Source organism: Harmonia axyridis, chromosome 5 (assembly GCF_914767665.1).
Source record: "Harmonia axyridis chromosome 5, icHarAxyr1.1, whole genome shotgun sequence".
In the NCBI taxonomy this organism is placed as follows: domain Eukaryota; kingdom Metazoa; phylum Arthropoda; class Insecta; order Coleoptera; family Coccinellidae; genus Harmonia; species Harmonia axyridis.
The window spans coordinates 28,500,657-28,517,444 of record NC_059505.1 but is presented as its reverse complement, the minus strand read 5'-3'; the positions used below and the strand labels follow the sequence as shown (position 1 = coordinate 28,517,444).

At 35.8% G+C, this 16,788-nt stretch overlaps 1 protein-coding gene across 1 annotated transcript in view; it reads left to right on the top strand.

Annotated features, from left to right (window-relative positions):
- Nucleotides 1-16,788, top strand: part of LOC123679910 (equilibrative nucleoside transporter 1) — a 53,244-nt gene that overhangs the window by 5,756 nt on the left and 30,700 nt on the right. The window contains exon 2 of the mRNA XM_045617470.1: nt 8,895-8,977. Coding sequence (XP_045473426.1) covers nt 8,926-8,977 — 52 coding nt within the window. The 5' untranslated portion in view covers nt 8,895-8,925. The remainder of the gene's footprint in view (nt 1-8,894; nt 8,978-16,788) is intronic.

Here is a 16,788-nt window from a genome sequence, read left to right as displayed (position 1 = left end):
TTTACGAAGAAATTCTAGCAGAACAAGTCAAAACTATATGAACCAGAGTAAAACATAAATATGACTTTCAAATTAGATAATGCAATGAAATATCATTCCGTAAAAACTAAGAGTGTAACTTTCAGTAGTAGTAGTAGTAACATTATCTATAAAATATATATATCTTGTTTGTTTCGAAACACAAATTCTAATTTTATGAATATGTGTTTATTTATGCAAGAATCACAAACAAGTTGCATCAGCCTGACGCTTGTAGATATACACAATTGGATAAAATTGAGTAGAGAGTAATAATTGATTTGGTTTCATTAGACTGTGGGTGGTTGACTCTAGGTTACGGTTGAAACTGTCTCGCTTAGGGCCGGTATTATAAAGGATAACTGACGGTTGAACTACCAAATTCCGTATTTCTAGTAACGAATTTGATAGTTGACGCAACGGTTGAACCTTCGGTTATCCTTTATAATATCGGCCCTTAGAGTGCTTGCTTGGGGTCGACTGTTCAGCCACATATATTGGACAAATAAGTTGCTATCTGGAAGACATCAGAATCTCCGAACACAAAAGATACTCCTTAATCATCTTTTAAGAAAAATAATACCGCATTAGGGAACATCTAAATCTTCTTCACTTTTTCAACAAACAAAATTTAAAAATACGTTTAATGCAATAGATGAAATATGAAACAGGACGAAAATTCAATCAGTCAGAGAAATTATATCAAAAATTTAAATAATTAATTGGAAAAATCAAAGATGAATAGAATTTAACTCTGTCCAACCCCATTCGTGTAAATTACGCTTTCCGCGCTTTATTGAAGACTACAATCTTTTTCATCTCTGTCTTTAAACAATCCTCCTTGCAAGCAGTAATTATTTCCAAAATAAGAATACCTGACAACGAAACCAAACAAAAAGAAAATTGAAATGAGATTTCTATTCGGTCTTAATAATAATAATGACGAGCCTGTCCTCATTTGTGGATTTATGTGTTTTTGTTATTAGTTTTAGTAGGTATTACAGTTGCGAAAATCGTATCATAGTTTTCCATTTCAGAGATCGGATCCAAATTTCAAAATAAAGTTGAAACTAATAGTTGGAATTTTTTCAAAAGAGTTTGTTGTGTAAAGGTAAACCTGACCTAGAAACCTTTGAAGAGCCGCTTAATTTTTACACATAAATAAATATTTGTGAAATACCTTATCCCTAAAACGACGAAAGTAACTAAAGATAAATTGTCCGAAATCGGTGTGAGAGAGCAGCAACCATTTAACTAACAAATTTTTCGTGATCTACTGAGCTATTTTTCTGACTTGAGTACAAAATATTAACGAGGAACTACATTTTTCTCCGATTAGTTTTGCGGAAACATATGAATCAGCAAAGTATTACTTTTCCTGCCTAGGCAGCAAAATGATTATTCTCAATGCGAATAAAAAATTCGACATTTTCTGACAATCAATATTTTCAGCCACCTCCCTTATTTCTGTTGGAGTAAGTACTTCTAAGTCGCTAGCACTGTCCATAATTTGAATATATCCGATATTTTTCCAAGAAAGTGTGAGATATTTCATAATTTGTCAAACTATAATTATCATGCACTTATACATTTCCATAGCAACCAACCATTTCAACAATTGCGATTTCTATCAAATTTCGTTTTAATTTATCCCTACAGAACAAATAAAAAGATTGTGGGAATTGAAATAATTTGCAAATACAATATCCTACATGATATATCATCATTATAAAAAATCGACGAAAAATTATATCTTCCATTCTGCAGCAAATTTACTGGCTTGGCTGAACTATCGGCCGCGGCAGTCAATCTACTACTTTGCTGCCTAGTAAAACAAATAACTACATATTTATGCATCTTCTCAAAACAGTTTACTACACTCTATTAATTCTACTAATTTTCATGTTATTGACCAAAAAATATCATAAAAAATCCCATATTTGTTAGTTTATCATGGATAAAGTGGAGTACCTATACTACTGGTAATCATAGCTGTTATTACCTCGTAACAATAACATTACTCCCTCGACTCGGTTCGTTGATAAATACGTATCATTACCGACTGGCGGTATAATCTACCATTTAATCTGTATCACTCAAAATGAGGCGAAATACAATAAACACTTCCATAGAAATATGGAGGAATATACGTCATGGAATCATTTCCGGATTGTAGAAAATAACTGTGCACCTGAATACTGTCATATTCATCACAATAGGCAACAAATATAAACAATTATTCGTCTCAGATATGGACCTTCAAAATCTGCATTCAAATCCTTGACCTCCGATTTTATTATGTGTTATTCATTTGAGCTGCAAAAGCCGAATGATAAATGAGAACAATTGATCATTCATAAGGAATCCCTAATGTTATTATTTTGTTGATTTGGTTCAACATACTCCATTATCAGAAACGATTTGATTTAATAAATATTTATGTTGAGAAATATAGCATAAACGATTTGTTTTTCTTTCACAATAAAACGACGTGATATTCCACTGGTGAAAAAGAGGTCGAAAAATTATACAGATTAATTTTGACATGTATAAAAAAATGATCTGATACTATGTAGATCGCTCGCAGAGGGAAGAATTGACTGTATTATAGCAGCGAGATGTATATGTTTGCATCAACTCATTGGTTGAAATTCAAACCTCCCTTCATAGGTCCCCTGACCTAACGTCTATGGGGAAGATTATATCTTTCAATCTTCCCCAAAAGTAAAAGTCCATAGACGTTAGGTCAGGCGACTCAGCCGGTCACCTGTCGGGACTCTGAACATGACTTCAGAAAAATATCAAGTATGTATACTATATTTTTGGAATGATAATTTTCAGATCTAGCGAAATATGTAGACATATACAGTGTGTCCCATTTGAAGAAATATTTTCACAGCGATATCTCATGAAATGTCAGTTTGCGGAAAATTCAATTATCGAATTCTACATAAAAAGTTGCTACAAGAATGTTTTTACAGAAATGAAAAATTTGCAACAGAAAAAAATTATAGCAATATTTCAAAAATGAAATACACCCTGTGAGTATGTATCGGTGACAGCTATGAGTTTCTCAGACACCGATATCAGTCTTTGTTTATCTCGTATAGAAATAGAGCTTCTCATTCAAAAGTGTCCAATGTGGCCCACCATGTACAAGGTTGTGTTTCAAGTTCCAAGAATACAACCATTTCATATTTTTTTAATCCAGACCTGGATTTTCCTTGTGATCATTAAGAAATTCATATAAGAGGGATCACCACCACGTGGTTTTTGTGTATCAGTCCAACTTTGGTACCCATTCTTTTTTCTTCTGGCGCTCCTGCGATGACTTTGTACGATGTACGAAGTTGTACATTCACTTCATCTTCTTTCTTTTCTCGAACCAAATGAGTAGAGGGCAGCAATGTACGACGATTTCCAGGAAATTATATTTTTTCGGCAACCGTCCGGGAAGTGCTCACTTCCCGGACGCTTTTCCTCTGAGAAAGTAGCATTTCCCGGCCTAGTCCGGAAAGTACGTACTTCCCGGACTAGGCCGGAAAAGAATCATAGAATCCATAGCAACCGAGATAACGGCTGACAGTTCATATGAAATTAGTTGTCAAAAATTTGCATGTTTTTTGATCGCAATCGCAATAAAATATGGAAAGCAGCAGCGATAGTGTTATTTTACATGGTTGCCGAAAAAATATTGTACGCAACACGCCCGAAAATGGTTTTTTTGGACTCACAGACTTCCAGGACTCGCTAACGCTCGTCCTGGAATTTTGTCTATTCGTCCAAAAAAACCATATTTTCCGGACTTGTTACGTGAATTACTATTTACGTATTCTGTGATGATTTTTGGTAGCTTTTTCTACGAATATTTTAAAAATATATCTGTGCTCTGTACAAAGTACATAGTACATTTTTCACGAAAAATGAAAAGTTACCAAAATTTTTTTCATTTTTCATTCTCAAACTTTCTTCCATGTAGATTACTGTTTAAGGAAATTGAGTGAAAACCTCATCAAAATCAGTGATGTGTTAGAAGAAATATCACTAATTTCGTTTTGGAGTGAGCAGCCACGTGGTGGTGCTCCCTCTTAAGCTTTAAATAAGAAAGGTATTGGCCTTATATAAAGAAAAACTACTGAGTAGTTCGTATGATATGACCTCGGAAAGAAATGAGCGAAATTCATCACCCTGTACCTCGATATCGGTAACCAAGGAAGTCAGACGTCAGACCAAACCAAAAAAAAAAAACACATATTTTTTTTGCATATCCTGCATTTTTATTATTACTTTCTCTAAAGTCAGACGTCAGACCCAATAAGGGCCGGTATTATATAGGATAACCGACAGCTCAATCGTTGCGTCAACTACCAAATTCCTCACTAGAAATACCGAATTTGGTAGTTGACGCCCGGCTCAACCGTCGGTTATCTTCTTATAATACCGACCCCAAATGGGGTATATCTAGAACCACTTCGGTGTCCTCTATTCACTGCTTTTTCGTTTACACATGAAACACTAAAGAATAACCATCTCATGCTGATACCATCATCAACACCATAGAAAATTCCAGCAGAATATCCAAAAAGTGTAATTTTTCAGTGACAATAGATTGCATCGAGTTGAAATTTTGGGTGTTAATATAGAATAACAAGTCCAAGCTTCGTGCAAAATGTAATGATAACATAATTATTGCAATACCAAAAGGAAAAAAGGAACTTTTATGAATAGAAATGTAATTAGTGCAAGCCTCAATTATTATAAAAAAAATTCAAAATAAAAAATTCAAGTAATACAATATCGAAAAGGATGAGGAAAGTACCGAAGTGAAGTCAGTAAAATTAAAAGTTATTACAAGTGTTCAAATAAAACACGGGTTATGTTTCACATTTTCAAACAACCAGTGGCGCACCACCAAAAACTGTAACTTCATCACCCTGTATCTCATTCTTATGAGTCATTTCTTCTTTTAATCATCGTTGTACCTCCAATTTAGGAACAACATGAAAATAGTACATAAAAATACGTTTCCAATGAATAATTAGAAATTATCCACATTAATCTGTAAGAAAAATTCCAGCACTCTTACACTAGCTACCTTATCAATTATTGTGGCAAAAAAATTCCACTACCTTCGGTAAACTCGGAAACAACATTTTTTTAGACATGAAAGGATCTAATTGAAACCATACACCGAGATTTTCATTACAAGTTATCATAATGTACACGTATCAGAAACCTTCCGACATGAAATGATATCGCTTACATCCTTTTGTTAAGCCCGCCACAAAGACGTCTTTGTGAAATAAGCAAAGCGTTCATTTCAGTAATTTCCAGTCGCTACAGTAAGATAACGGATGCCGCTTGTTCAGATAATTCTCTTAACATCGAAATTACGTATTCGATTCAAAGCGAATATTAATTGAGAATGCAACCGAGTGTACAATTAATTTATTAGGGGGTCGAAAAGATGCCCTGTGGTATCCCCAATAGTTTTTACTCCTTCGTCTACTGTTGCTTGGTTTATCGTTTGTTTATGTATTCCTTGATCAACATAATTTTATTGTTTCTAATTTGGTGTATCAAAGAGTTGAGGAAGTATTGGGTGCAGTAAAAAGAGATCCATTATTTTGCCGAAAGATGGCTTTAGTTATCTGTATTTCGTGTTGAACAAGTCCAATCGAGTTTCACTAAATGGCGTCAGAAAGATGAGATATCGTACTACAAAAACTTTTCTGACAGTTTTGTGATTAGTTTGGTTGAGCGCGCGTCAAAGATTGACTTTAGCAGAGAGAAAATACGCAATATTCTACAGTTTTTCTTCTTGAAGGCGAAAATGCAAGCCAGGCAGCTGAAAATGTCATCTGTGTTTATGGTCTTGATACTATAATAGCCACCAATCTCGCGCAATTTTGGTTTCGTCGATTCCGTTCCGGTAATTTCGGTGTCAACGATGCACCACGTACTGGAATGCCAATGATCAAAAATGTCGATAAAATCGTCGAGCCCGACCGTCATGCAAGCACTGTCTTGAATGCCCAAGAGCTAAAGATTGCACAAAAACTGTTTGGAAGCTCGAAGTATGGGTAACACACGAGTTAACGTGAAAAAACGTCATGGACCGAATTTCCTTCTTCGAATCGCAACAGAATCGACTTATTTTTGAAGCGGTTGAAGACTAGTGATGGAAAGTGGACCACTTACGACAACGTCAAGCGAAAACGGTCGTGGTCGAAATGAGGTGAGCCGACGGAAACGGTGACCAAGCTAAGATTGACGCCAGGAAGATTTTGCTGTGTGTTCGGTGGGATTGGCAGGGAATTATACTATGAGCTCTTCCTATAAGGCACAACTGTTTACTCGGAACTGTACTGTCAACAATTCGACCATTTGAAGAAAGCCTAGAAGCGGCTAGATCCGTCCAATAGGAAAGGAATTGTGTTCCATTAGCATTAGAACAATGCCAGACCACACACATCGATAGTGAATCGCCAGAAGCTCAGTTAGCTTGGTTGGAAGGTTTTTATGCATCCACCTTATAGCCGGATCTGGCGAACAATTTTGCTGGTGAAAAATTCGCTTTAACAGAGGCTTTGACTGTTTTTTGCTTACGAGGGGATTATGAGAGAGGCATAATGATATTACCTTTAGAATGGCAACAAGTTATAGAACAAAACGGCGCATATTCGCCTGAATCGGAGCATTCTAACTATGGTAACTTAAGCCTTGTTTTTCATGCCAAAACAAGACCTAATTCAGGACTGTAGGTTTTTATCGAAAAGGTGATCACAATTGGCCACCGAGATCTTATGAATCAACACCTTTAGAGTTTTTTCTTTGGGGCCACGTGAAAGATAAGGTCCATGCCAATGCTCCACAATTGATTCATCACCTCAAAGATGGAATTTGTGAAGTTATCGCGATACAGCTGCAAATGTGTGAATAGGTCATGGAAAATTTTTCCATCAATAATGGCATACCTTCTTCTTTACAATGAAATAAACATCCATTGATTTATCTTGATATGAACTGGTTTTTTTAATTTCAAAATGAAACCTCTTATTGGGAAAACCCTTTACTAATAATCCGTAAACATAGTCAATTGGTTGTTCCAGGGAGCACATAAAAACATGTATTAATCTTTTACATCGATATTTCAAGTACACAGCATGTAATTCTAATCTTATCATGCTGATGCTGATCAAAATATACTCTTAGTTATTTTTTAATCGATATTTTTTCCTACATTTTTGCACAAGAACTGTCAATACGATCGCATTCTGTCTGGTGGACCGACATAGAAGTAAAATGAGACTGACATGTTCTGGAAAAACATAATGTAATGAATGTTGAGACTCAACCGATTTTAGCACCTCTAAGCTGCTGCTGCTGATAGTGAAAGTGCTGAAGACGATCCACAATTATCCATTCATCGGCGCGCGCAACATTTGGGCCTCTCTTACGGCAATAAATGGCATATTTTCCATCTGGATTCACATCTCCATCCTTATAAGGTTGAATTTACAGAAGAACTAAGGCCAGTTGACCATAGAATGCGTAGAACATATGCCGATTGTGTGCTCGAACAACAATGTTTGAATGACAATTTTTTGCAATCGAATTTTCTTCGACGAAGCAATTTTTTCACTATGACTATAGTGTAAACAAGCTAGATTGTCGCATATAGGGCAGTGGAAATCCTAATGTAACTGCTGAGAGAAAGTCACTGTATGATGTGCCTTTTGGTATAGTGGAGAGATTGGCCCGTACTTGAAGATGAAGCTGTCACGCAAACCGCCAATTATCATCGCTATATAGCCAAATGATTACCGATTTTTTCCTTATGATTTACTGTCTTTGGATTTTTTTGTGGGGTTATGATAAGGATCGTGTTCATGCCGAAATCCTCAGACTTTTGACGATCTGAAAACCAATATCCGTCAAGGAATTGGTGAGATATTGCCCAAACTGTGCCAGCGAATGTTCCAAAATTACAGGATTACAGGATCTAGTCCTGTAAGAGATCACGCAGAGGACATTTGACTCATGTTGTATTTCACACTCACGTTTACTTTCAGAACAGTAAAATGAATAACTCTTTTTGTATATTCATTTCATTTTATATTTCGTTTATATTTATTTATATTGACGCAATGATTGCGATGAAGACAAACCAAACTTCAACAAGTCCAGTAGAAGTTTCGCTTCTTTAGAGTACGTTGTTGGCAAAGCCACTCTGTCGATTCTATAAAGATCTTGTTATAAAAGGAGCTGTTTGATTGAATTCGTTTGAAATGTGTTCGTATTATCCTAACTCTCGTTATATCCGACTTGGAACAACATTGAATTCAATGGATTTCCTGCGGCTCTCGTTTCAGGCGAACTCAAATGCATATCCTACTTTGTTATAGGAATAGCTGTGTTTTTAATGTGACTTCTATCATTGTGACCCCGAGCAATACAGTACCTACACCACTTTCCGAATAAATTCTGTTTGAAAAAAACTTCCTACAAGAACTTTTTACTCGTCTTTTGATGTTTCCCGTTCATAGTGGTTTAGTTTTCGAGTTGAAGTTATTCTCATAACCCTTGTCGAAAGTGAATGAAAAATATAATTTTTTTGATAGTATGATCTGACTTTCTACATGAATATTTTTACAGGAAAATAATATCTAATACCACCAAATTTCAAAGTTTGCCTAAACCACTTTTTGAATGAATTGATGGGAAGCTAATCAAGCCCGAGGAAAACCGAAATATAAAATAAATAAATATTAAAAATTGTAAATGAAAATTATTGATTTGAATATCCTGGATATCACCTAACGTTCAGAATAAAATCAAAATATATTTGCCCTAACTTCTGACTTTTTTTTCAGAATGAGTTGAGAAGAAGCTGCAGCTACTAAAATGACAAACTCAAGGTACAACGAAAGGAATGGAACACAGTATGGTGCAAGAGGTAAGAAACGATTTCTAACACTTCTGAATAATGTAAACAATTTACCTAGTGATTTCATTTTCGTGGAAAACCTGATAATAATATTATTTGCGTAATAACTCACCGTTTTTCAATGAATCACTTATTGTGATAATTTCTTTTAAAAAGTATATATACTTTATGCTTTTACTGAACGCTAGTTATAATACAACGACCAGTTTTTTTTTTTTCATCGATTTTCAGGTAACGTTTTATAAGCCTCTTTGAGACCACTCAGAACCTAAAAGCTACTGCAATTTGAGTGAAATGGTCGTGGAGTTTTCATAGTTTCCGAGAAAAGCTCTGAAAAGTGTACCTACCACATATTTCTGATTTATGGTTTTCTATAATGAAGAACCCTTGAAATTTTTCATGGGCAGAAATAACAACCTTTCATCTCCTAAAATGTCAATTGTCTCACATAACGTTTTTATACAGAGAATCGAAAAAAAATTTAAAAAAATACATTCGATGATATTTCATTCAATGAGATGATCGATTGATAATAATAAATATTTTGTAAAATCATCATTCAGCTTTTATAAGGAATTATGAGTTATTACATGGATTGAGATCAGGGGGTTTAAACAGGCCATACAGTCAAAACAATTTCAGCTGATTTATTTATTATGTCACTGAAATGGTTATTTAAAAAAAAACCGGAATTGCTTGTAAAGAAATGTGTTTTTTATCATCTTAAAAAAAAAAGATTCTGTTATGTGGAATGAATATCTATAGGGGACAGTGAGCCATACGGTAATATCTTCCATGACCGGCAATATATCCGCCAAAAATGAATACAGTTCACGAGTGAATCAATTACCTCGTGGTGTCAATGAAAAACTTTATGAAAAATAGTGAAACTTAAGTAGATATGGAGATTTATCATGATGCAACTTTTGTCTGAATTTCAGGTAAATATAACAAGGATTTTTCAAAATTTATAGGAAAACTTTAAATATTTCATAGAATACATCATATAACATCAAACTCATGTTATTAGGCTTGCTATTGAGAACGTTGCCAAACATAAGCGTACTTTGCAAAACATTAATTTCACTTCTTATTACACATTGGGACAAGTGAGTCTCGAGTACTAAAATAATCACAAATTCATCCTATAAAGACCAACTCAAAGAAAATGCAAAAACAGCGAGTACCAAAGCAGTTATAAGGACTTTGAGAATGCTGGACCAAATTCTCTGAATGAAAGAGAGGAAAAGAGAATACACTCTGAGGACAAAAACATAATTTACCGTAAAACCACCAAAAATATCTGATGAACAAAAAACACAATATAACGAAACAAATTGAGACAATTTTCATGAAGAACGAATAATGTATATCGATATAGGGCCTCGATGAATAAACAGTAAAAAAACATATCATGGGGCAAGTGAGGCATTTGAAGTTTTTTTTCTAAGTCAGAAATTCTCATCTAAGGATTGTTTTGTGTATTGAATAAGTATCTGAAGTTGCGTCTCAATCAACAAACATTGTTTAATTCGCATTTTTGAGGAAGTTATACCTCGTTAAACCTTAAGGTATCTTAAGCTGATGGTATATTTTCAACTGAAATTTTTTCAATGAGGTATCCTTCGTAGAATACATCACTCTTTGTAGTTATTTTCAACTAACAGCCACCAAAGAAGTTTTATGATTTTATTAGTTATGTTTGTATAGATTCTTCTAAAATCCCGCAAAAACCTCAATGGAATGATTCATGGGAACAGTCTAGGCATCCCAATTCTCAACCGTCTCTGTAACTTTCTCCTTTTCTGGAGCTGATACTCAAAATGTTAGATTTCTAAAACTACCAACGTATTTCTGCCCACTAACAATTTCATAAAAATGCGAGAAAACTACTAAAAAAGTCTCATTGGCGATCGTTCCAGTCATCTCGGAGCTCGGGGAACCCCCTTATTTTGTCTGAGCGCTCACGAGCTTGCAGACATATATGCCGTGCAACTCGTGCGTATCAAGCTCAAGTAGATAATATCATGTAGCTTGATATCAAGTCAAGCAATAAATATCTCAAATCAACTCAAGTTCAAGTATGTGATATGTCACGAGCTTGATTTTCAAGTCAAGTTGTAATAAACCCCTTCTTTGGGAGTATATATGTCAATGGAAGAGCGGCTTTCCACTGACTAAAAATAAAAAAGATATGATGTTATTGTGGGTTCGGCCCGTCGCACTAGGGACAGGTCTTTTTGTTGATTTTTCTTTCTTGGGGACATGATTATATTTCCAGGTTAATCAAACTCAATTGATTCTTTAAAATCAAATATAATAAAGCAAAAACCAAAGTTACAATATTCAAAAATTTGTACTATTTGACTCAACTGCCAAAACTTTCAATACAGAAAAATATATCTCAAATGATCCACTAATTATTCATTGAACGTTGAATTTGGGAGAATCAGGACTACTCAACAAGACAAAAATAAAAAGAAACCCAAAAGATCGTTAAACTGTTACTTGCCCTTATCCCAGTAGTTTAATAAACTACTTTTCAACTTTTCACACGAGACTTGTAATTCTTTTTTTGTTCACTTCACCCCCGAATCACGCACTCAAAGCTAATCTATCTTTATAACAAAACAAAATTGAAACTTAATCAAAAACCCCTGTTTTTCTACTTCTGAGAATGACCTAGCTCGTCCTTTCTTAGAGTAAAACAATTTCTTCTTTCTTAAATACTTGAAGTTCCTTGAACTCACTCATCTACTAAATTTTCCTTTTTATTTAACTCAACCCTAAAAATAGGACTCTAATCTTCGAAAAAATTGCTTTGCTCTAAGTCCGGTTTCGCGACCGACGTACTATTCCCGTTACTATTGACTTCAATGAATCCCCGATCTATACTGCCTAATTTTTCTAATCCATTTTTCCAATTGATCTCTTACAGAGGGGCTTAGTTGAGGGAATTGAAAGCAATTTCATGTTATTTACCAAATATTTTTCCAAAGAATTATTCCGTTCAAATATATCAGATCATCATAACTGCGTATTGAACCTTGAAAGACAAATTTAAAAACCGTGTTGACCACTCAATTTATGTGGCATTAATGATCAATATACTTGAGATACAGAACGAAGAAGTTGCTGAAAGATCTTATTATGAATTATCGACAATTCGAACCTCTCACACTGCGTAGAATTTGGTTCGATTTAAATTTGGAAGGTTTTACCAATTTCCCATTTATTACAAAGTAGTTGGTTAAAATATCAATCTTCTTGTCTTGATGAATTCCTACTCGGAAGCAATACGTTCAAATGTATTCTCGAATTTTGAATAAGACTTCGCCTGCTCTGCTGTAGTTGCTCAGAATTAAAAGCTTTCATGTTTTCATTCCCCTCAGCGGATTTTTCGTCCGTATCAAGTGTGCATTATTTTTTTTTGCCAGACTATACCTCGTCCGAATGATACATTCAAACTGCTCAGCGCTTTCCACATCATCCGCTTATCTTCTTAGAAGGAGTTTCGTTTTAATGGAATGCTGGAGCTCAGAAAGCAACAAAATAAATATATCTCACGTAGCTGTAGGAAACCGGGAGAATTATACTGTTCTTCGCTAACCCTCTCTATTTTGCAACCACAGAGGATTTATTTTTCGTTTTATCTTGATGGTACAGGCCCATGCTGTAATTTCCGTAGTTGAGATATTTAGTATGGTTTATTTCGATTTTAAGCCGAATTCATAATTTGGAATAATATTGTTCTGTGCTCCTTTCATTCGTGAATTTCAACCCACGATTTCACTGTAATTAATCTCCGAACGGTAAAAGTTCAGGTTTACTCAAATGTAACAACCCCAAAAGAACATTCAAAACTCACTGGCCAAGTGAGCTGGTTGGATCATGGTATAAAGACTTCTAATATGTAAAGGGTGTTTTTTTAGAGCTATAGAACTTTAAATTGCAATAAAACAACGATGGATTATTCGATTGACATGAATTTTATTTATCCGCAAGATAATCTTATGGCATTACATTTTAAATATGATTTCTGGCATTTCTTGGCTCGAATGTAGACCAATCTGGACGTCCAATTTTCGATGACTGTTTCCAACATTTGTGGCCGTAAATCGGCAATAACACGGCGAATTTTGTCTTCCAAATGGTCAAGGGTTTGTGGCTTATCCACATAGACCAATGACTTTACATAGCCCCACAGAAAGTAGTCTAGCGGTGTTAAATCACAAGATCTTGGAGGCCAATTCACAGGTCCAAAACGTGAAATTAGGCGGTCACCAAAAGTGTCTTTCAATAAATCGATTGTGGCACGAGCTGTGTGACATGTTGCGCCGTCTTGTTGGAACCACAGCTCCTGGACATCATGGTTGTTCAATTCAGGAATGAAAAAGTTTGTAATCATGGATCTATACCGATCACCATTGACTGTAGCGTTCTGGCCATCATCGTTTTGAAGAAGTACGGACCAATGATTCCACCAGCCCATAAAGCGCACCAAACAGTCAGTTTTTCTGGATGTAACGGTGTTTCGACATACACTTGAGGATAAGCTTCACTCCAAATGCGGTAGTTTTGTTTGTTGACGTAGCCATTCAACCAGAGTCCAGAAGTGCGCTTCATCGCTAAACGCGATACGTATTCCGCACAGAACCATTATTTTCGAAATAAAATTGCACTCTTTGCAAGCGTTGTTCAGGCGTGAGTCTATTCATGATGAATTGCCAAACCAAACTGAGAATAAATCACTTGACAGCTGTTAAATCGGTCGCCATCTTGAACAGTAATGCCAACTTGAAGTTATATACCTCGAAGAAAAACACCCTATATTATACAGTGTGTCAATTTGAAAAGGTACCACCTTAAATATCGCCATCTAATGATGGAATAATATACTGGGTGTGCCATTTGAAATGAGGAAGTAGTAGTCTGTTCCCGGGATAAACGAAAGCTGTAGAGATCTGAAAATATTTTAGGGAGAAAGTTCATTGTCTCAGACCCTAATATGCAGATTTTCAGCTCAAAATTATGATTAGTTTTCCATAAACGTTTAATAGGCCATCCCGGTGAATCAACCTGTGAAATATAATATAAGAAACATTAAACAAACAACTGGTATGATACTAGCCGATAGATTTTGGAAATGTGGTTCAAATTCGAAAATGAAAGGAAATATCGACATTCAGTTTACAGTTTTTTTCGAAAAAAGTCCTAGAAAATATACCATCCATTTTTCTCTAACTGAAGTAGTTCGTAGATCCCATCAGATAACGAATTTGAACCGCCCTGTACCTCAATGATTGAAGCAAACTTTCTACTCAGCAATCTTGATTCAGATAGCGGGTTGTATTGATGCTAGAGCCAATTAGAAAGACGAAACAAGATCTTAGAGGACATAAAATGGATTTATTTGATGTCCTCTACGACATTGTTTCGTCTTTCTACACTGTGAATGCTTTAAGACACCTAGTTACATCACGATAGCCTCATAATGTGTTTTCATTCAACGTTAAGTTAGGTATTGACGGGATACGAATGAAACCATTCCTTCGGTCGAAAACAGGTGAAGATTGGCTTCAAACTCCATCTTTCGTAGGTCGTAGGTATGTCGTCGAGAAAGCCAACAGAAATAAGGCTCTTTCAGATGTCACAATAACTCCTAGGATAAAGGAACTAATTTCCGAAAAGTTTCTCCGTGAGTCCCTCATTCTGCTACAACTTCACCACAAATCTTTCCAGTCGTGTAATCGAACGGGACCTAAAGGGGCGTTCCCACACCACGTATTCCACGAAGTTTATAACTTGGAGGCGGTGGAGTAAGTGTTTTTTACTTCTTTCGAGCGTAAAACATGTATTTATGTATAGAGGGATTAGTGAGTGTTTGAACGTGTGGAAAGAGATTACACCCTTTTGTTCATGACTTGTTCCGCGTGAAAATATATTTAAATAATGATGTTCGAAACCGGTCTATCGCTACTCACCTTCGATGACAGCACTTCTTTGTGGTTAACTCTTATCCTAGATGTCTGTCAGTCCGATAAGTGGTAGTCGAAATAAATAGATTGTAGATGTCATACAATAAGCTTAGGTAAACATATTAGTCGATTTGTTGCATCATAAAGTTATTCTCGATTAAACATGTCAGCTTACGAGCCGAATTCTCGTCATTTGCGGAAGGTTTTAATTTTCTGCTTTAATATGAAGAAAATTGCCGTTGAGGCTCATCGAATGCTCTCAAATACCTATGGTAGGTCATTGGGAGTGACGCAACAAACCATTTCAAAACGCCTGAAAGTCATGGAAATGATTCAGAAACAAGGAAATTGGGTGCCGTACGAGTTGAAGCTGAGAGATGTTGAACGGCATTTGTTTGTTTGTGAACAGCTGCTTAAGACGGAAGCGATTTCTGCATCGCATTGTGACTGGAGACTAAAAATGGGTTCCTAACGATAATCCCAAGTGCAGAAAATCATGGGAATATCCCATGATTCTATGCTTCTACGTCGACGGCCAAACCGAATATTCACGGTTTCAAGGGTTTCAAGGCCATGCTCAGTATTTGGGGGGACCAGCTTGACGTAGTGTATTATGAGTTGTTAAAACCGACTGAAACATTTACAAGCGATCGTTATCGAACGAAATTAATGTGTTTGAGCCAAGCATTGAAAGACAAACGGCCGCAATACAACGAGAGACATGCGATAAAGTGATTTTACAGTATGACAATGCTCGACGTCGACCCCATGTTGCGAAAGTGGTCAAGACATACTTGGAATCTTTGAAAAGGGAAGTCCTACCACACCCGCCGTATTCTCCAGACGTTGTTCCTTCGAACTATCACTGGTTTCGATCAATGGTACACGACCTAGCTGACCAGCACTTCCGGTCTTATGAAGAAGTTAAAAAATGTATCGCTTCAAAATATGACCAGTTTTTTCAACGCGAGATTCGTACGCTGTCCAAAAGATGGGAGAAAGTAGTGGCCAGCGATGGATGATACTTGGAATCATAAATGTATAACCAGTTTTTTACAATAAAAAACGGCGGAAGCAAAGTTGTACGTCTATGTAATTCGTCTATGTTCGTTATCCGTTAGAGCTTTTTTTTTATTATTAGGCCAATTGAAAAGTCGCCGATCTGATGCACAAATGGCGATGCTAGTGTTAAATCCATATGATTTTCAGTTAGTACCAACCTTCAAACGATACGTGTCAAAATTTGACAGCAGTCCGACCATTAGTTTGTGAGATATTGCGTTGTGAGTGTAGCTATTTTTGTTATTTGCAAAAAGATGGAAAAGAAAGAATTTCGTGTGCTCATAAAATAGTGCTTTTTGAAGGGGATAAATACAGTTGAAGCAAAATCTTGGCTTTATGAAGAGTTTTCGGGGTCTGTACCAGAAAAATCAACCATCATTGATTGGTGTGCTAAGTTTAAACCTGGTGAAATGAGCACTGAAGACGGCGCACGCAGTGAAAAAATTTTGAAAATCCATCAATAAATGACTGAGAAATAGATTATTTAAATTTACGTACTTTAGCGCGGAACGTCTTTGGTCTCCGACTCGTCTGTGACGTCACGCCACTTTCCTGTGATTGCTACATCATAAATTACGTTCAAATACTTAGCCGCGCCAAGGCTCTCGCGCCGTTTGTAGTTGTATACAGTGTTTTGACTCGAGTTTTGTTTTTATATCACTATAATGGAAGAAGGCTTCGTGAAAGGACAAAGTGACAATTTGCCTAAAATAGATATATTCGCAGTGATGGAGTTTTTTTCTTCAAATCCATCTTATGTCAGTGCTGAAATAAAAGGAG